Source organism: Macaca thibetana, chromosome 17 (genome assembly GCF_024542745.1).
Source record: "Macaca thibetana thibetana isolate TM-01 chromosome 17, ASM2454274v1, whole genome shotgun sequence".
Lineage (NCBI taxonomy): Eukaryota > Metazoa > Chordata > Mammalia > Primates > Cercopithecidae > Macaca > Macaca thibetana.
The window spans coordinates 24,920,365-24,941,073 of record NC_065594.1 but is presented as its reverse complement, the minus strand read 5'-3'; the positions used below and the strand labels follow the sequence as shown (position 1 = coordinate 24,941,073).

The 20,709-nt window shown below is 43.3% G+C and overlaps 1 protein-coding gene across 1 annotated transcript in view; it reads left to right on the top strand.

Annotated features, from left to right (window-relative positions):
- The window catches only part of RUBCNL (rubicon like autophagy enhancer), a 35,477-nt gene extending 16,182 nt beyond the window's left edge, over positions 1-19,295 (top strand). The window contains exons 5-15 of the mRNA XM_050766390.1: positions 250-348; positions 877-937; positions 1,895-1,959; positions 3,240-3,274; positions 3,941-4,086; positions 5,453-5,517; positions 11,893-12,131; positions 12,900-12,961; positions 16,652-16,805; positions 17,420-17,510; positions 18,754-19,295. Of these exons, the coding sequence (XP_050622347.1) occupies positions 250-348; positions 877-937; positions 1,895-1,959; positions 3,240-3,274; positions 3,941-4,086; positions 5,453-5,517; positions 11,893-12,131; positions 12,900-12,961; positions 16,652-16,805; positions 17,420-17,510; positions 18,754-18,866 (1,130 nt within the window). The 3' untranslated portion in view covers positions 18,867-19,295. The remainder of the gene's footprint in view (positions 1-249; positions 349-876; positions 938-1,894; positions 1,960-3,239; positions 3,275-3,940; positions 4,087-5,452; positions 5,518-11,892; positions 12,132-12,899; positions 12,962-16,651; positions 16,806-17,419; positions 17,511-18,753) is intronic.
- Positions 19,296-20,709: the final 1,414 nt, after the last annotated feature.

The following is a 20,709-nucleotide window of genomic DNA, read 5'->3' as shown; positions in this document are numbered from 1 at the left end:
TTGGATGTACTGCAAATAGCTTCTTTGTGATGAAAGGCTTCTGAGTAGCTGGGATTACAGGCACTTAATCATAGTGAATGCAAAAAGCACACACAAACAGTTCCCTAATTTTTTAATTCTTTAAGTTGAAGTGTTTAATTCTCTTAAACTTTTAGCCCTCTTCATTTCCCAGTTTCTATTTAGTTGGGTGTTGCAGGTTGCACAGTTTTTCTTCTTATTGGTAAAAACCTCCTTCCTTTCTTTGTCTAGGTTGTGCTGTGTTACAGGTCAGCCCAGTGACTGAAACACGTCCTTACCCTGATGTGAAAGAGATTTGCCAATGCGACATTGATGAATTTGTTATTTTAGGTAAGATTTGGAAACTACTTGGATGTGACTGGCTGCCTCCCCAATCCCATCCGCATACACATACTAACATACATCACACACAATACTATGCTACAGTGGCATTTGAATCAACTTCTTCCAAAATCAGATTATGTCCCTGATATATATATTTATATATTTATATATATTTTTTATATATTTATATATATTTATATATATATATGGGTGTTCTTGTTTCAAATGTCTGGATAGCTAATCTTCCATCTCACTTGTAGAGTTGAATGAAAAAGCAGATATTCATTGTGGTCTGATATCTCCTTGGCCTCTCAGTTATATTTTGGCGAAATTTCAGATGAAATCCCATCTTTGATCATTATCTGTACTCTCATTATCTGTTCTGTCCATTTCTCAGAACCTGAAACATGGAGATGCTGAATAATTTGCTCTTTCTGAGATGCAGGGAGTGATTTTAGTGTTCTTATAAAATGGACTGCGATGAAATGAAACAGACTAAACGACCTCACCACTCTTTCTTTTATTTTCCCACAGAGCTTGGAGATTTTAATGATATCACAGAAACCTGTAGCTGTTCCTGCAACTCCTCTAAGAGGTATCTGTCTTCCGTGCGCAGTGCACATAGACCCTTGGGCTGTCACCTCTGAGGCAGTGTGAACACTAGGCCTCTGACATTCTGGGCCTACTTCAACTACTTCCAATAATTTGTTCCCACGAATCTAGGATATGAACACCTAGAATTGAAACAATCACCCCCGAAGTTTCTCTAGTGTTTTACAATATATAAAAGGCTTTTGTATGCATTTTCATTTAATCCTCATTTCAGTTAAACAGGCTGGGCGAATTTTGTATATGCATGTGTGTGTATATTTATGATTTTTGTTCTTGTTGTTTTTGAGACCGAGTTTTGCTCTCGTCACCCAGGGTAGAGTGCAATGGCCCGATCTCAGCTCACTGCAACCTCCACCTCCTGGATTCAGGCAATTCTCCTGCCTCAGCCTCCTGGGTAGCTGGGATTACAGACGCCTGTCACCACACCTGGTTACTTTTTTTTTTGTATTTTTAGTAGAGACGTGGTTTCACTATGTTGACCAGGTTCATCTTGAACTCCTGACCTCAGGTGATCCGCCTGCCTCAGCCTCCCAAAGTTCTGGGATTCCAGGCATGAGCCACCACACCCGACCGTGTATTTATGAATTTTTAAACCTAATTTTATAGACATAAAAATTGAGACTCATACAGGATGTGCTTCAGGACGCGAAGGCTGTGAGGTAGAAGCAGGGCTCAAATGCAGGTCTTCTGACTCTAAAACCAGTGCTCCTTCACCACACCTCTAAGTCTTAGTGCCCTCAGTAAATAAAAGATGCTTTATTTATTGAACATGGAGGAGCTATGTTGAGTAAGATACCTGGTGAGTGATTGATGCATCATCTCATATGACAGCCTCTTCTGAGTTTTGGGGGCTGGGAAGAACAGTTGAAAACCTCAGGAAGACCCTGAACATACTCCTCATGAATATAATTTCCTGGTTTTTGCATCTCTTACATTTCAGTGTCACTTATGAGCCAGAGTTCAATTCTGCTGTTCCGGAACTGTCACTAGTTAATTCTCAGCTTAGCCAAAGAGCAATAGTGTACCGTGTCACGCCTGTAATCCGGAAGTGCTCAGGAGATGCTGTCACTACTAAAAATACAAAAAATTAATTCTCAGGCTGGCAGGAATTGAACCCCCTGAGTGCAGTGGCGAGATCGCGCCACTGCACTCCAGTAAGTATCAAAAAAAAAAAAAAAAAAAAAAAAAAAAAAAAATTGACCTTGAATTGAAAGTTCCTAAATCCTCATTTTGCCTGCCCTGTTCAGTTTAAACATTTGTGTTTCCTTGTACGGTCATTGGATATTAGGGGAGACTCAAAATGAATGAGGAAACTGGCATGTATTGAGTACTTATTGTGCACCAGAGACTGCTCAGCAGTCCACATTATTTTATTTTATTTATAATTTTTTTTGAGATGGATTCTTGCTCTGTCACTCAGGCTGGAGTGCAGTGGCGTGATCTCAGCTCACTGCAACCTCCGCCTCCTGGGTTCAAGCGATTTTCCTGCCTCAGCCTCCCAAGTAGCTGGGACTATAGGTGCCTGCTACCATGCCCAGCTAACTTTTTGTATTTTTAGTAGAGACAGGGTTTCACCATGCTGGCCAGGCTGGTTTCCAACACCTTACCTCAAGTGATCTGCCCACCTTGGCCTCTCAAAGAGCTAGGATTATAGGCCTGAGCCACTATGCCCAGCCAGCAGTCCACATTTTAATCCTCATAAGTATCCTATTAGGTAGAGGCTGTCCTTATTTTTATTTTTAAGTGCTGGGCCCAGTCTCCCAGCAGGGCTGGTCAGCCGTGAAGCAGGAGTCATGACCAGGCTGCCTCACTGGAAAGTACATGTTGGTTCCCTCATGGAACACACTGCTCACTGCTGTCAGAGAGCAGCCAGCCTTCTCGGGGTGGAGAATATTATGACAAAGGCTAAAATAGGGGTAGGGAAGATGCCCTCGAAGTGCAGAGGAGGGCGTGTTTAATTTTACTGGGGGAACGTAGGAAGGCTGATTGCAGATTTCAGAACTTGAGCTAAGTATTGGGCTGGCCAGAACTGTGGCAGGTAGAAAGGTTGGGGGAGGACATTCTTGGCAAAGGGGAGCTGCAGCAAAAGCAGAGGGGCATGCTATGCTCTTGAGCAGAGTGATTTGGTGCGGTTGGATAATACCCGTTTGTGACTATTTGTGTGCGAGAGGTTGTTCTTTATGGAAATAAGGTTTGAATGATGGTAGCCAAATTGCGGAGGATGTAGAATGCTAATTTGAGAAGTTTGGATTAAATTAAATTAATTAATTAATTAATTTTTTGAGGTGGAGTCTCACTCAGTTGCGCAGGCTGGAGTGCAGTGGCATAAGCTCGGCTCACTGCAACCTCCACCTCCAGGGTTCAAGCAATTTCTGGCTAACTTTTGTATTTTTAGTAGAGATGGGTTTTCACTGTGTTGGCCAGGCTGGTCTCGAACTCCTGACCTCAAGTGATCCGCCCATCTTGGTCTCCCAAAGTGGTAGACTTACAGGCGTGAGCCACTGCACCGGCTGAGAAGTTTGGATTTTAAATGACAGTAGGAAGGTCCAGTGGTTTGAGGGGAGGCACTGAACATTTATAAGCAAGGAGAATGGTCTTAATAGAGCTGTTTCTGGGGAAGACTAATAATGATAGGGGTTCTAATTGGTAGCATTTGTCAGTCTGTTGACTAAGAGGGGTAAGACTTCTGCTATTCATAAATGCATTCCAGGTCAAAATGACCTACTTACAGTAAATTTGAAGTCTGGAAATAAATGAACTAAAAATACTAAGAAAAGTGATCTCATCTGGGTGGTGTTTAAAGCAATTCTTTTGCAGATGGCTTTAGAGATGTGGAGGGCTCTTGGTATGTCCTTTAGTTCAGTTAAAAGCACTATTAATTTTTCGTGGTAAATTTTACTGTTGGAAATACATTTAGTTGTTCCTTTAATTTAAAATCTTTGAAATATGCTTAAGTTGTTCCTAAATCATTTTATGTCTTATGCAGGTTGTAAATGAAGAGCGTGTCCGAAAAAACTTTGAATCCAGTATGAATGTTGTACAGGAAATTAAATTTAAGTCTAGGATCAGAGGGACTGAAGACTGGGCTCCTCCTAGATTTCAAATCATATTTAATATTCATCCACCACTCAAGTAAGTATGGGCTGCTGCTTGGGCCTCCAATCCATTTAAATCACATTGTAACGGATCCCACCTGACGCTCTATGGCAGTAGGTGAAAAAAATACATATGCTAAAGAACACAGGAAAATTTGTTTTAGGGAAAGGGAAGTTGGCTGTATTTTCTGGGTTAGGTTTTTTTTTTTTCCTCTTGTTTACCATGGACTTTTGGGGCCTCTATAAGTTTTCACAAGTTGAGAATTCAACTATGCAAGCCTAATGTAAATATTACATAGCAACTCACAATTAAATAGGCTTAAAGGAGATTTTTTAAAGTGGCTAATATCAAAACTTAAAAATTATATATAATAATTTTTTTTAAATTTGTTTCCTTTTTGAAAAAGTTAGAGATGGGGTTTCACCATGTTGCCCAGGCTGGTGTTGGACTCCTGGGCTCAAGTGATCCACCCACCTCAGCCTCCCAAAGTGCTGGAATTACAGGTGTGAGCCACCTCGCCCAGCCTATGATAATTTTAAAAGACTGGACCTCTTTATCTTCCAGAACAATCAGTGTGAAATAAAAATGAATGAATAAACTTCTAAAAAAGGAACATTTAATCTCAGGGAAAGCACTTATAGTTAAAAAATGTTACAGAGACCAGGCAGTGGCCTCCCAAGTAGCTGGGACCACAGGCGTCCACCAGCACGCCTGGCTAATTTTGTGTATTTTTAGTAGAGACGGAGTTTCACCGTGTTAGCCAGGATGGTCTAGATCTCCTGACCTCATGATCTGCCTGCCTTGGCCTCCCAAAGTGCTGGGATTACAGGCATGAGCCACTGCGCCCGGCCTAGCAGAAGCTTTTAAAGAGATGTAGCTTTAAGGATGGGCACAGTGGCTTATACCTGTAATTCCAGTACTTTGGGAGGCTGAAGTAGGAGGATGACTTGAGGCCAGGAGTTCGAGACCAGCGTGGGCAACATATAGAGACCCTATCGCTACAAAAATAAATAAATAAATAAAGCCAAAAAAAAGCTAGCTGGGGTTGGTGGCATGTACCTATAGTCCTAGCTGTCTACACAGGAGGCTGAGGAGTACTTGAGCCAAGTCGAGGAGTTTGAGGCAGTAGTGAACTATGATCATGCCAGTGCCCTCCAGCCTGTGTGACAGAGCAAGACCCTGTCTCAGGAAAAAAAAATAAAAATTAGTTGTAGTTTTAAAAGACCCAGAGATTTCAACTAGAAATTGTATTTAATAAATCTAATTCTTTCCCAAATGAAAGGTGACAAAGTTAAGGCCCTTAGTTGAGAAAAGTGTCACGATGGCAATTTCTTTTCTAATTAGTGAAAAATATTCCATTGACCTTCTCTGAAATGTAACTAGTATCATTTTTTGTATTCAGGAGGGACCTTGTGGTAGCAGCCCAGAATTTTTTCTGTGCCGGCTGTGGAACTCCAATAGAGCCTAGTAAGTATGGATAATGGATCACCTGCTTATTTTGTGATGGCAAGGTCAAGAATAGCAAAGTAGGGCAGTGCATTGCTTGTGTGAGAGACGCCTTTGATGAGAAGTTGTTATAAGAGCTTCACAGAAGTTGCCCTCTGTTTCATGAGGAGGCCATCATGACTGACAAGGCTGTGTGACCAACTAGGACCGAGGACACCAGGACCAGCCTCCTAGTTCTCTCCCTGTTGGGCAAAAGCTCCAACCACGTGGCCTCCTGCTGCCCCTTGAAAATGCCAGGCTCACTTCTGACATATTTGCATTTGTGGTTTTCTCTCCCCCAAATACTCTCCCCGCAGACACCCCCATGACTAATTCCTTTGCTTCTTTCACATTTTCACTCCAAAGTCATGAGGTCTTCCCTTGCTGCTCTATCTAAAATGCCTGTCTTGCCCCACTGCTGGTCACAAACAATCCCATGTACACTTTATATTACCCATCCTTATTTTTTTTCTTTATTTTCTTGCATAATATTTTCTTAGAAGCTCCTTCTTTTTATTCTTAGCACAGTCTTTCTAAAGTAGTCTCTTATATGTTACTAATATGTCTTCTTATTATCTGTCTTCAACACTAGATTGTAAGTTCTGTGAGGCCAAATGTATTGTCTGTTATATTTATTACTTTAGTCCCAGCTTCTAGAAGAGTGCCTGGCATGTAGTAGGTCCTCGAAAGATATGTGTTGAGTAAAGGTATGACTTACCAAGGAGCTAGCCAAACTTCTCTGAGAGAATTTGAGGAGGTAGCCTGAGAGGATCATTCCTGGGCCAACTGAGGCCTAGAAGATTAGACTTTCCTGGGCCAGGCACGGTGTCTCCCACCTGTAATCCCAGCACTTTGGGAGGCCGAGGTGGGCAGATCACCTGAGGTCAGGAGTTTGAGACCAGCCTGGCCAACATGGTGAAACCACATCTCTATCTACTAAAAATACAAAAAAAAAAAAAAAAATAGGCAGGCATGGTGGCAGTCACCTGTAATACCAGCTACTCGGGAGGCTGAGACAGGAGAATTCCTTGAACCCAGGAGGCAGAAGTTGCAGTGAGTCAAGATCGCACTATTGCACTCCAGCCTGTGCGACAAAGTGAGACTCTGTCTCAAAAAAAAAAAAAAAAAAAAAAAAAGTGCTCAGGCTTTCCTCAGTCAGAAATGCAAGTTGACCCCTTGAGACTGGGAATCACTTGTTTTGCTCTGATGGTACCTGTATGTCTGACCTGCAAAAGGCTGGAAAGAGGAGCCTTGTGGCATGAGTTCCCTTAGCCTTTGATAGTCAGTATTTGAAGGAAAAAGACTATGAGGAGCTCCTACTTCAAGAGATAAAAATAGGAAGCAGGAATCGATCTAGGCTTCCTCTCCCACACTGGATGATAATGCCTGACGGGCATCACCATTGTTGCTGATTTTCTTTGAATGAGTCATTTTCCCAGCACATCTAGTGGGGAACATGTCTCTTTGGTTAACCACTACGTCCTGGCACTTCCATAAATACCTAATGCATGAGTCAGAAACTGTACACATATGACTATCATTCCACCAACTTTTTGTTATTTCCCTAAGCTTGTTCAGGTATGGAGGTGTGTGTCTGCACTTTTGTACGTTGGCCTTGCCCCCAGAGAGCTTGCTTATCTTTTAGGGAAGATACAACATCAGCCAAGTAAGTATATGTAACGAAAGAGTCAAGAGTGCTGTGGGATTTACAGCAGGGGAACTTCGTCTGAGCTTGAGAAGCTGGGAGTAAGAGGTTTCATCAGAAACTGATTGTCCACAGAAGTAGGGGTGTTTGTCATGTGCAAAGGGCCTGTGGCAAGTAAAAGAAACCCTGTGTGAGCAGAGAGTAAGAATAGGAGGAGAGAACATGCCACAGAGGTAGGCAGAGCACAGATTGCAGACAGCATAGAAATAATTTTGGGCTTTTCCCGTTAACTTCCTCTAGCTTCTAGGATAAATTTTTTTTAACTTTCGACTTTGAGTTAATTTTAGACTTAGAGAAGAGTTGCAAAAATAGTAGAGAGAGTTCCTGTACACCCTTCACCCAGCTTCCTCTACTGCTAACATCTTACATAATCATAGTATAATTATTCAACCTGAGAAATTAGCATTGGGTACAGTCCTATTAATGAAACCCCAGGCTTTATTCAGATTTCACCAGGTTTTCAACAACATCCTTTATCTGTTTCAGAATCCAATTCAGAATTCCATGTTGAATTTAGTTGTCATGTTTTCCTTAGTCTCCCTCAATTTCCACACACTGAACATGAGATTTTACCCTTTACTAGTTCAGTATGGCCCAACAATAAGGATAATAAACAAGTTATCACACCAAAAAAATTAAAACAATTCTCTATATTGTCTACTTCCTAGTCCTTGTTGTTCTTAAGGTATCATTTATGGCAATTTTTTCCATCTAGGTTGCAATCAAGTTTCACACATCACATTTAGTCATTGTTTCTCTTTAGTTAGCTTTGTTCTACTATGCAGTATGGTAGCCACTAGCCCATGTGGCTATTTAAAATTAAATTTAAATTAATTGAAATTAAGAATTCAGTTCCTCAGTCACACTAACTACATTTCAAGTACTCAATAGCCACATGTAACTCATGGCTACTGTATTGGACAGCACAGATATAGAATATTTTCATCCTCATGGAAAGTTATAGTGGACATCTCTGTCGTAGAATATTTCCCTTCCACCTTACCCCCTGACGCTGACTTTTCATAAAATGAGAACAATTGTGTTTTAGAGCAGGATTTCTCAACTTCAGTACCATGGACTTTGTCGTGGGCGGTGTCCTGTGCACTATAGGATGTTTAGCAGCATCATTAGCTGCCAGAAGCAGCTCCCAGTGGCAACTGAAAATGGCTTCAGACATTTGCAAATGTCCCTTGGGAAGCAAAAATCACCCTTGGGCAAGAACCACTGGTTTAGGTCATTTTGTATTGTTCTCTTTTAGTTAAAGGACTTAGGAAACTAAAAAAGATGGGCATTAGTGTATTCTGTATTGATAGTATAACAGCATGTATTCAATAAAGTTTAATGAATGAGTGAATGGATATTGAGTGTGTGTTGAGGAGTAGATGAAACTGTTTCTACCAGAAGCTCACAGGTGCCTAACCCTGAATTTCTCCCAGGAGCAGTGGTTCAGTATTGACTAATTCAGTGTTCATGGCAACTCTGTAGAACATAACTATAATGAATAACAAAAAACAACTCTATTTGTTTGCTTGTAAACATCAACTGAGTGTGACCTGGGTCTGAGGGACAATTTGGGCGTGTGCAAAGGCATTAGCTCCCTCTCCCTTTCCCTCCATCGAATGCAGCAGAGGAGGAGTGGGACATGGTGGCTGTGGGCTGGAGCTTTGGCAGTCCGGGCTTGGGTTGGAATCCTGCGTGGCTACATACTGTTCGTGTGTCCCTACCTGTTGCCTAACTTCAGTGTCTTGTGCTTTCATCAATGAAATAGGGGAAATAACTGTCCCTTCTCACAGACTTTCGAGCACAGAATGACATAGTAAACATAAAACATTTAACAGATCTGTGGCACAGAGTAAGTATTCAGTAAGATTCCTTTCTCTGGTCACTCCCAGCCAGGCCCTGTTTTTTTTTTTATTTTTATTTTTTTGAGATGGAGTTTCACTCTTGTTGCCCACCCAGGCTGGAGTGCAATGGCACAATCTCGGGTCACTGCAACCTCCACCTCCTGGGTTCAAGCAATTCTCCTGCCTCAGCCTCCCAAGTAGCAGGGATTACAAGCATGCACCACCACTCTAGTCTAATTTTGTATTTATAGTAGAGACGGGGTTTCTCCATGTTGGTCAAGCTGGTCTCGAATTTCCGACCTCAGATGATCCACCTGCCTTGGCCTCCCAAAGTACTGGGATTACAGGCATGAGCCACCGCGCCCGGCCAGGCCTTGTTTATTTTTAAAGCTGTTATTTGGAAATGATCTTCAGAATCTGCAGTGTACGGGTTCTACAGCAACTGCTTTCCCATTCATGATTTCACTAATCCTCCCAATATATGGCAACTAAGATTTGTGTTATGCTGTATGATATTTCAATTACAAAGACATACATGACTGAAACTATGAATGATAAATATCAAACTTGGTTCATGTCAGAACCTAGTGTTGAGGGAGGGGCACTTAGGAGACTTCAACTGACCTGTTTTCTTTCTGAAGCTGGGTGGTGAGTGCACAGGTATTTGTCACATTCGTTTCTATACCTTTTGTTTGTTAGTGTATTTTATTAGAGACATTTCAAAAAGTGGTCTGTGAGTGTTTATTTTAGTAGGTTAAAAAGTGCGCTGGGCGTGGTGGCTCACACCTGTAATCCCAGCACTTCAGGAGGCCAAGACGGGCGGATCACTTGAGGTCAGGAGTTTGAGACCAGCCTGGCCAACATGGTGAAACCCCATCTCTACTGAAAATACAAAATTAGCTGGGCATGGTGGCGCGCCCTGTAGTCCCAGCTACTAGGGAGGCTGAGGCAGGAGAATCGCTTGAACCCAGGAGGGAGAGGTTGCAGTGAACCGAGATCATGCCACTGCACTCCACCCTGGGCAGCAGAGCGAGACTCCTTCTCAAAAAAAAAAAAAAAGAAGTATAAAGAGCCAAAATTCCTTCTTTCCCCTTCCCTCCAGAAATAGTCACTGTTGGCTTTTTGGTGGAGATCTAGACAGTGCATATGTGTTTATGTGTATGTTTATATATATGTTCTTAAATAAAATTGAGATCACATTGTACCTACTTGTAACTGGATGTCCACTTCCCATCCTCTTCCATGTACTTTTTTTTTTTTTTTGAGACAGAGTCTCGCTTAGACGCCCAGGCTGGAGTGCAATGGTGCGATCTCGGCTCACTGCAAGCTCCGCCTCCCGGGTTCACGCCATTCTCCTGCCTCAGCCTCACGGGGTTTCACCGTGTTAGCCAGGATGGTCTCGATCTCCTGACCTCGTGATCCGCCCGCCTCGGCCTCCCAAAGTGCTGGGATTACAGGCGTGAGCCACCGCGCCCGGCCTCTTCCATGTACTTTATGGGCTGTACGGCATTTCACGTTGAGTGCACCACACTTAATCAATTGCCTTTTGATGAACATTTTGGTTGCCACCCCCATTATAAATGTGCTGTAATGAATATCTTTTTATGTCACTGTGTGTACCTGTTAGCACTTCTGTCTGATGGAGTCACAGAAGCAGGATTACTGTTGTACATGTAAGAATTGAAGTCTATCACAAAAATGTCTTCCTATAAATTAGTTCTATCAGTGCTAGACGTAAGTGCCCTCCTCTAGATACTGCACCAGTTCTGGGTCTTCTAAATTTATGACAGGCTGAGTCAAAACAGAGTATCTCACTTTTCTTTTCTTTCATTTCATTTCAATTTCATTTTATTATTTGTCATCAGTTTGTGACAGGATCTTACTCTGTTGCCCAGGCTGGAATGCAGTGGCTTGATGATGGCTTACTGTAGCCTCCACCTTCAAGCGATCCTCCTGCCTTAGCCTCTCAAGTAGCTAGGACTACAGGCACACACCACATTGCCTGGCTAATTTTGTGTGTGTGTGTGTGTGTGTGTGTGTGTGTGTGTGAAGATGGGGTCCCACTATGTTGCCCACGCTGGTCTTGAACTCCTGGGCTCAAGTTATCCTCCCGTCTTGGCCTCCCAAAGTGCTGGGATTACCGGTACAAGCCACTGTACTCAGCCTCACTTTTAAAATATGCATTTCTTTGTTTCTGAGATTGTTTTTCTCTGTTAGTTATCTGCATTTCTTCTTTCCATGAATTACCTATTCCCATCCTTTGTGCATTTTTGTGTTTTTTTCTCACTGATTTATCAAGGGATCTTTATGATGCTGCTTCCTAACATTGTATATATACTGCTTCACAATTTATAAAGCACTTTTCATATGTGTAATATCACTCAATCCAGTTCTGAGTCACATTCTGTGGTCTCAGAACAGTTAGCCTAAAGAGATTACAACCCGCCTTCAGTCTTCCTGCTCATGAGAGGAGTCTGGACTCCCACCCAGATTTCCAGATCCTAAAATGAATGTTCCTTTTGCTACACTGCAGTTTGCAATTTCCATCTTCCAAATCCAGGAGTATTTTGGGAAGGTTTTGTTTTTCCGACATCTGTTCCACAAGAGCAGAGCTCATGAATGGCCGTGATTTGATTCCCCGAGTCTCTGCCAGAGCCTTCCCAGCTGTCGTGAGGTTGAGTATGGCTTTATCATCATGAAACACGTCATCAGAGTCTTTGCATCTTGCATAGGAATTGGAAGTCGGGGGTAGACCAGGATAGGTTTTCAGCACCAGGTGCAGCACTCACCCTCTGGTATGCTTGGCAGAGTTTGTGAAGCGGCTCCGGTACTGCGAATACCTAGGGAAGTATTTCTGTGACTGCTGCCACTCATATGCAGAGTCCTGCATCCCTGCCCGAATCCTGATGATGTGGGACTTCAAGAAGTACTACGTCAGCAATTTCTCCAAACGGCTGCTGGACAGCATATGGAACCAGCCCATTTTCAATTTGCTGAGCATTGGCCAAAGCCTGTATGCGAAAGCCAAGGAGCTGGGCAGAATGAAGGTGAGCCGCAGGCCCAACCCCATCCCTCTCATTGGAAGTGTCCTGTGGCAGGAAATGCACATCACACTAGCTTAGGGAACCCACAGATACATGCTCTAAGAGGCAAATGGATCATAAAGCGAGTGAAGCGGCTGGGTGTGGTGGCTCATGCCTGTAATCCTGGCACTTTGAGAGGCCAAAGTGGGCGGATTGCCTGAGGTCAGGAGTTCGAGGCCAGCCTGGCCAACATGGTGAAATCCCATCTCTACTAGAAATACAAAAAAAACAAAAAAAAATTAGTCGGGTATAGTAGCACATGCCTGTAATCCCAGCTACTCAGGGAGGCTGAGGCAGGAGAATCACTTGAACCCAGGAGGCAGAGGTTGCAGTGAGCTGAGATTGCACTACTGCACTCCAGCCTGGGTGACAGAGCAAGACCCTGTCTCAAAAAAAAAAAAAAAAAAAGTGAAGCTTACACTTTGAAACCCCTCTCCTGCACAGGCTCTTTCCAGGACCCCACACTGAATCTTATACTTAGTATTATGTTTTTCTTGAAGAAGACCCCAAAGTTCTGTAAGTTTCAGGTTCCACAAAACCTGGATCCATCCAGGACACAATCTGTGGATCAGTGGACTCGGTTATGAAGCCTTGCTGTATAGGCTGTTTGCTTTCAAGGTTTGTTTTATACAAATGCAGCATTTCAAGGTTAGAAATATTTAAATTTGACTTGCACTTTTCCTGTGTCATTTATTACATTTAACTTTCCTTGTGTTTGGTTTCTCCCATTAGGAAATTCAGGAACAGCTCTTCCATATCAAGAAGCTATTGAAGACCTGTAGGTTTGCCGACAGGTACTATTCTCAGCTGGGACAGGCTGCTTTCCCTCCATTCATCTGCTAATCCTATTAGTGCCTCCTGCATCTGGCTCCCCCATTACACAGGGCTTCTTAGCACAGTGATGACCTCATGGCTTTCCTTGGGAAATCAGCCGTCTCTTTGAATTACTAAGCCAATGGTGGAAAGCATTAGTCTGTTCTCAAGTAGCTAATAAAGACATACCAGAGACTGGGTAATTTATAAAGGAAGGAGGATTAATTGACTCACAGTTCCACATAGCTGGGGAGGCCTCACAATCATGGTGGAAGGTGAATGAGGAGCAAAAGCACGTCTTACATGGTGGCAGGCAAAGAGAGAGCATTTGCAGGGGAAATCTCTGTTATAAAGCCATCAGATAGGTCGGGCATGGTGGCTCATACCTGTAATCCCAGCACTTTGGGAGGCCGAGGTGGGTGGATCACGGGGTCAAGAGATCAAGACCATCCTGGCCAACATGGTGAAACCCCGTCTCTACTAAAATTACAAAAATTAGCTAGGCGTGGTGCCATGCCCCTGTAGTCCCAGCTACTTGGGAGACTGAGGTGGGAGAAATCGCTTGAACCTGGGAGGCAGAGGTTGCAGTGAGTCGAGATCGCACCACTGAACTCCAGCCTAGAGACAGAACGAGACTCCGTCTCAAAACAAAAAAAAGAAAAATCAGATATCGTGAGACTTATTCACTACCATGAGAACAACACAGGAAGGACGTGCCTCATGATTCAGTTACCTCCCACCGGGCTCCTTCCATGACACATGGGAATTATGGGAGCTATAATTCAAAATGAGATTTGGGTGGGGACACAGCCTAACCATATAATGGAGAATTTAACTCATTAAGAATGGTTTAGCTGGAGGATGAAACAACTCTAGCCAGTGACCTTTTTATTATTATTATTGTCATCATTAAATTGTGGTAAATACATATAAAATTTACCATCTTAACCATTTTTAGCATATACTTTGGTGGCTTTAAAGTATTAACATCCTTATGCAATCATCACCACCATCCAGCCCCCAAACTATTTTTCATCTTGCAAAACTAAAACTCATTTTTAACAACTCCCCAATTCCCTCTTCCTCCTAGCCTAACTCCTGGCAGCCACTATTCTACTTTCTGTCTCCATGATTTTACCCACTCACATGCCTTATATAAGTGGAATCTTACAGTATGTGTCTTTTTGTGACTGGTTTGTTTGACTTAGCATAACGTCCTCAAGGTTCATTCATGTTGTAACGTGTCAGAATTTCCCTGCTTCTTAAGGTTGAGTAATATTTCATTGTATGTATATACATTTTTTTAATCCATCTATTCATCCATGGACACTAGGGTTGCTTCTCCTCGGCTATTGTGAATAAGGGTGGATATGACCATGAGTATACCAGAGGCCTTTTAAAACCCCTTATAGGGAGGCGTGTCTAACCAAGTGGGACCATGGTCTTCAGAAATTCTACTTTTAGAAGTTTATCCTACGGACATACTGATGGATATAGGCAGAGATTTAAAGTATAGTTTTTTTGTTTGTTTGTTTTTGTTTTTTTTAGACAGTCTCGCTCTGTCGCCCAGTCTAGCGTGCACTGGCACAATCTTGGCTCACTGCAACCTCTGCCTCCCAGGTTCAAGCCATTCTTGTGCCTCAGCCTGCCAAGTAGGTGGGATTACGGACATGTGCCATCACACCTGGCTAATTTTTGTATTTTCAGTAGAGACAGGATTTCACCATGTTGGGCAGGCTGGTCTTAAACTCCCGACCTCAGGTGAACTGTCTGCCTCAGCCTCCCAAAGTGCTGAAACTACTAGTTTTGTTTTTAAATAAGAAAAGGTATTAAAAGTCTATTAAGAGGTATTATGCTCTCTCCCTGGATGATGGGATCATTGGTACTCCAAACCTCAGTGTCATGCAGTATGCCTGTGTAACAAACCTGCACACATACCCCCACATCTAAAATAATAGTTGAAATTATTTTAAAAATCTACTGGCGTTCATAATGGGGTAGTACCTACATTAATACCATGTCCATAGAATAGAATACTATGCAACCAGTAAAGATTTAGGCATGAATTCATTCAGAGAGAGATTTTTAAGTGGAAAAAGCATAGGTTACTCAAGGGAGTTAAGATTATTTATTGTAGTTGGTGAAATCATAGAGTTTTTAAATAAATGGTTTAGCTTAAAAGTGTTTTTTCAGTCTCTAATCTTTAATGATAATGTATTGCTTTTTAATTAAATTTGGGGAGAAGGAGCATGTATTCTTTTTTTTTTTTTTTTTTTTTTTTTTTGAGACAGAATCTCGCTTTGTTGCCCAGCAGACTGGAGTGCAGTGGCCGGATCTCAGCTCACTGCAAGCTCCGCCTCCCGGGTTCACGCCATTCTCCTGCCTCAGCCTCCCGAGTAGCTGGGACTACAGGCGCCCGCCACCTCGCCCGGCTAGGTTTTTTTTTTGTATTTTTTAATAGAGATGGGGTTTCACTGTGTTAGCCAGGATGGTCTCGATCTCCTGACCTTGTGATCCGCCTGTCTCAGCCTCCCAAACTGCTGGAATTACAGGCTTGAGCCACCGCGCCCGGCCAGGAGCATGTGTTCTATAGTCATTTAGTTTTGAGCCTTTGCTTCATGGCCTTGGCATGGCATTGGTCTCAGGGCCTCAGTTCTTTCATCCACAACATGTAACAATACCTATACTTCCTACCTTGTGCAAAAATTATTGAATATCCATTCTGGACTTCAGATTAAAAAAATTGGTAGATCTGTGTTAAGTCCAGGGGGATGGTCAGCACAAACCAATCATTGCTGGACTGAGTGCTAAACATGTGTCAGCGCACCGTGAGGATACAAACAGAGGCAGCATTTAGCTCAGGAGTGAGGTGGGGTAGAGAGCAAGCAAGGATTCCAGGAGAAAAAGGCTGAGCTTAAGAGTAAGGTGGAGCAAAGAAGAGGGATTGGGGATTCTCCAGGCAGAGGATGCCGCAGGAGTGGGCACCGCAGGCTGGGTGGAGACTTGAAGAGAATTTGGCATTGTAGCATGCCAAGTCCAGTGTAGGCCGTGACTGTTTTGGAAGTGCAGGGAATAGTGCTTCTACTAGCCATTTAGAGAATTCAGGTCGACACCTGCTGGCTTTGGAGAAGATTAAGTTTTGAATGCCCTAGGGACCATGACCACTGGCCGTTGGCTGCGTGAGCCTTAAGCTCAGTGCCTGACTCGTGCATTGGAAGTCAGGCTTGCCGGGTGAGTGAGAATTCTCCCAGCTGAGCCGATAGACCATAAGGCTGATAGACTTGAAATGTAGCTGGAAGAAATAAGGTGGGAATTTTGATTACTTGGTAATCAAAGGGTACTAGGTACACCTTCTTTAAGACTTAACAAACTAATGCTCAGTTTTCTTTTGCTCCATGTGTGCCTGGGCAGGCTGTAAGAGATGTGTGTCTCTGCTTAGTCAGCTTCTTGAAATCAGCTTTCATGGAATTTTAACTTCCTGGCTTCCAAGGAAACTTGCAAAATGTAGAATGCTGGCGAGCATGGCTCACTGTTGTTCTTGGAGCTATTTGTTTTTTCAATTGAGTTAAAAAAAATTAAGCGTGAGTGCCAAGAGAAAACAACTGGCCCCATTCTTCCCCGGCCTCTGTGTGGGTGGGTTTCTGAATTCCTCTTTGTTTCCTCTCTGGCAGTGCATTAAAGGAGTTTGAGCAGGTGCCGGGACACTTGACTGATGAGCTCCACCTGTTCTCCCTTGAGGACCTGGTCAGGATCAAGAAAGGGCTGCTGGCACCCTTACTCAAGGCCATTCTGAAAGCTTCCCTTGCACACGTGGCCGGCTGCGAGGTGAGGGTGCACCCGGAGCAGATGCGTTCCCGACGCACAGGGCATGTGCTGGGTGTTCCACCCTTCATTTCACTCTCACAAACCCTGAGGGAAGTGCCAGTGACCTAGTTAGAGATGAGAAAACTGAGGTCAGAGCCGTGAAGTAGCAGCTGAGATCGCCCTGCTGGTAAGTGGCAGAGCCGGGATGCAAGCCTGGACCAAGGGACTTCATCTGGGTGCCCAGTTCTGCTCAGGGCCCACTTTGCCCTGAAGCACCAAATACAGTCATGTGGAACCAGGATTCAATGGAATGGGAAGCTCTGTGTCTCCAAGGATTGAAGAACTGTAGGGCAGCAATGAGAAATGAAATTAGATCATCGCAGAGTGCATGTTTACAATTAGGCCCTTACCCTGGTACTTTAAAACTGCTTTGATGTGGAATTGGATGAACGTGTATTTTTTTCTTTTTTTTTTTGATTCTGATCCATTCGTTGCTGCAAAACACAACATCCTTTTCTTTCTAGAGGCTGGCATCATAGACATTCAAACACTAATGTTTATAAAGTTCTGTAATAGTGAAAACTCAGCTTCTCCATCAAGAGAAGGTTGTAACTTTTTGATGTCTTCTTTTACAGCTGTGTCAAGGAAAGGGCTTTATTTGTGAATTTTGCCAGAATACGACTGTCATCTTCCCATTTCAGACAGCAACATGTAGCAGATGTTCAGGTATCTTAATAATTTAATAGCATAAGCTTAATAATAGCTTAACTAATTAACTAAACTAAGTTTAGTAACTTAAGCACAAAATTAACTTAAGCTGAATAATAGCTTAATAATTCAAGCACAGTTATTTAAAGTACAGTCATGCTGGTGTGTGCTTGTGTGTTGGATTGGAGATAATGAAGTTTTGGGCACAGAAGGAGGAGTATTTGGGTGGGGCAGGGATAAAGGATAAAGGTTTGGATAGAGGAAATGTTCCCTTTGTTGCCTATGCCCACCTCTCTGTCTTGTAATTAGATCAGTCATGCCCAGTGGTGACGTCTCTGACTGCTTTTGCACCACAGAGGCAGAGCTGAGTAGCTATTGTAGAGACCACGTGACCCACAAGGTCTAAAACATTTGCTATCTGGCTCTTTACAGAAAAGGTTGCCGACCCTTCTACGGTATTAGTGCCCGAGAGAATCCCGTGTTCTGTAAACTCTGTTTCATGGGAGAGATCCTGGTAATGCACTCTACCTTCACCCTTGATAGGGGCACATCCTCCTCTCAGGCCACTCCAGTGTTGTCTCCCCAACCCTTTAGGCAGTGTTGCAGGACTGGCTCCCCAGCAAGGAGACTCTGGGGCAGAGATTTGCCAGAAAAAGTTTCATGTTCCTCAACTTAATACCTGTGGCGGCGTGCAGGCAGCAAGACTGGGAGAGGGAGAAGTTGAACAGTGGTGAGGTTGCAGTGGAGCCCTCAGCTCATCTCACGGGCAGCTCTGGAGTTTGGTGGCCTTTCAGCATTGTTCCAAACTGGGGACAAATTGGGGCCAGCCTTCTCACTACATAGTGATCAGTCACTGAATGCAGGCTGGTGCCAGGCACGGGGCATGAGCTTAGACAAAGCAGCTTTCTCGATGTAGGGCCATTTCTAGAGAAACAATGTGGCTTGCCAACAGTTATCAGCCATCAGCTGTCTTGGCAATTGGGGAAACGCCTGCCTCGGTGCTTGGGCAGATCCAGAGGGCGCTGCGGCGTCCATTATGTCAGGCTCTCTGAGCCTCCTGTTCATGACCGGTTGGAAGAGTCCAACAGGTCTGCTGAAACGTGACCTGCTGAAATGTGAGTTTCAGCCTGGCTGGTTTCTTTTTAGAGACTCTGGGTTCTGGATTCAGACCCCCTCCCTCCCTAGGATGGAGATGAATGTCTGCAGAAATGTGAGAAAACAAGATAGCCTGTTTGCTAACAGCTGTCTTCCTTGCTTGCAGCGTGCAGGGCTTGCTTTCACAAACAGTGCTTCCAGTCCTCCGAGTGCCCCCGGTGTGCGAGGATCACAGCTAGGAGAAAACTTCTGGAAAGTGTGGCCTCTGCAGCAACATGATGCCCCTGAGTATTGTGAAAAAGACTGTTCAACCTGCCTTATGATAACATCGATTTGTGTCCATTATTGGTGACATTGTTTTAGATATCTGGTATTGTATATTAAGGAAAAAGATGGTCTATATTTTCTTTATTGCATATACTTAATGTTTCAAAAGATTGCAGAGTCTGTGATTAAGCACAGGGTTGATAGTGGTTTTGTTTACAAATGTTCTGTTTTGGCTGCTATTGGTTTTTTAAAGAGGTTTTTTTATACTTTTGTATTTCAATAGTGATGTTTAACTGATGTTGAGCCAGTGTGTGTGTGTGTGTGTGTGTGTGTACATATGTGAATTGTAACTGACAAGATGAATTACTCAATTTCTCTCCCTCTAATGCTTGTTTGATGAAACTGCTTGGTTCTTTCAGTGAACAAGAATATGACCCCAAATCTGTTTGTCCTGGCTTTTATTTCTTCAAGAAACAGACTTCCACTTAAATGCCATTTTGTGATTGTGTCAATCATACACATTTTATTTACTCCAGAGTTTGAATAGAGAGTACACATTTCTTCTGCAGCTTTATTTCATGATGAGTTTGAGTTGCTTAGCAGGGCGTGTAGATCCAGTTGAAGTGCAGTTTGAAGCAGCTGCCTCTAGATGGCATTCTTTCAGGTGGCACAAATCAAACCTGTATTTGTCGTCTCTGTTCCACATGCTGTAATGTCAAGGGACGCAGGAGTAGAACTCCATCCCTGCCCTTGAGGATCTTGCTTTATAGATGTAAAACTGAACATACGGTATTTGCAGATTTAAACAAATTGGGGGAAATAATGAACAGTGTAATTCTAGTAATAACATTAAAATCATAGACATTGACTAATAAGGTTAAATGAATCACAAAACCTTTATGAATTTCTTTTTCCTAGTAGTTCTTATATGTTTTCCTGAAACATGTGAGCCTATTCTTTTTTCTTCTTTCTACTTTCTATATACTTTCTCCTACTTGAAAAAGGGGCCTTGAGGCTGGGTCCCTTCATGGTATATCTTTAGACTGAACGGTTTTCAGCCTAGGGCTTGGATGTTATATTCCCTGGGATTCGCATGCCCTGACTAAACCTACCTTGATTTTCTCAGACAGCACAGGCAGGCAATAAAGCATCACAGATTGTCCCCTAACTCCATCCAGCCGTGTGTATGTGTGTGTGTTATTCAATGGGATAGTATTGAGCACATGAAAGAAATGAATGACTTCTGTCAGTCTCTTTTCATTCAGTCTTCTCATTCTGTCAGTGTTTTCTCATCCGTGATGCCTCTGCCAGAACTGTGCTCACATTCATCATTTAAGCCAGATCTTTTTTTTAACTATTATAGAAGGTAGGCACGGCCGGGCACGGTGGCTCAAGCCTGTAATCCCAGCACTTTGGGAGGCCCAGACGGGCGGATCACAAGGTCAGGAGATCAAGACCATCCTGGCTAACATGGTGAAATCCCGTCTCTACTAAAAATACAAAAAAAATTAGTCGGGCGTGGTGGCGGGCGCCTGTAGTCCCAGCTACCCGGGAGGCTGAGGCGGGAGAATGGCGGGAACCTGGGAGGCGGAGCTTGCAGAGAGCCGAGATCGCGCCACTGCACTCCAGCCTGGGCGACAGAGCAAAGACTCCGTCTCAAAAAAAAAAAAAAAAAGAAGAAGGTAGGCACATAGAATAAATAAAACCAGATTTCAAACAATGTTTCATTCTTGCCCATTGCTCATATTCCCTGTTAGGAATCAAGGGTAAGAGGAGTGGTATGTTCACATTCCTTTCTGAGGTAAATGTCTGTATCTCCATTTACAGGCATGGAAACTGAGGCCTAGAGAAGAGA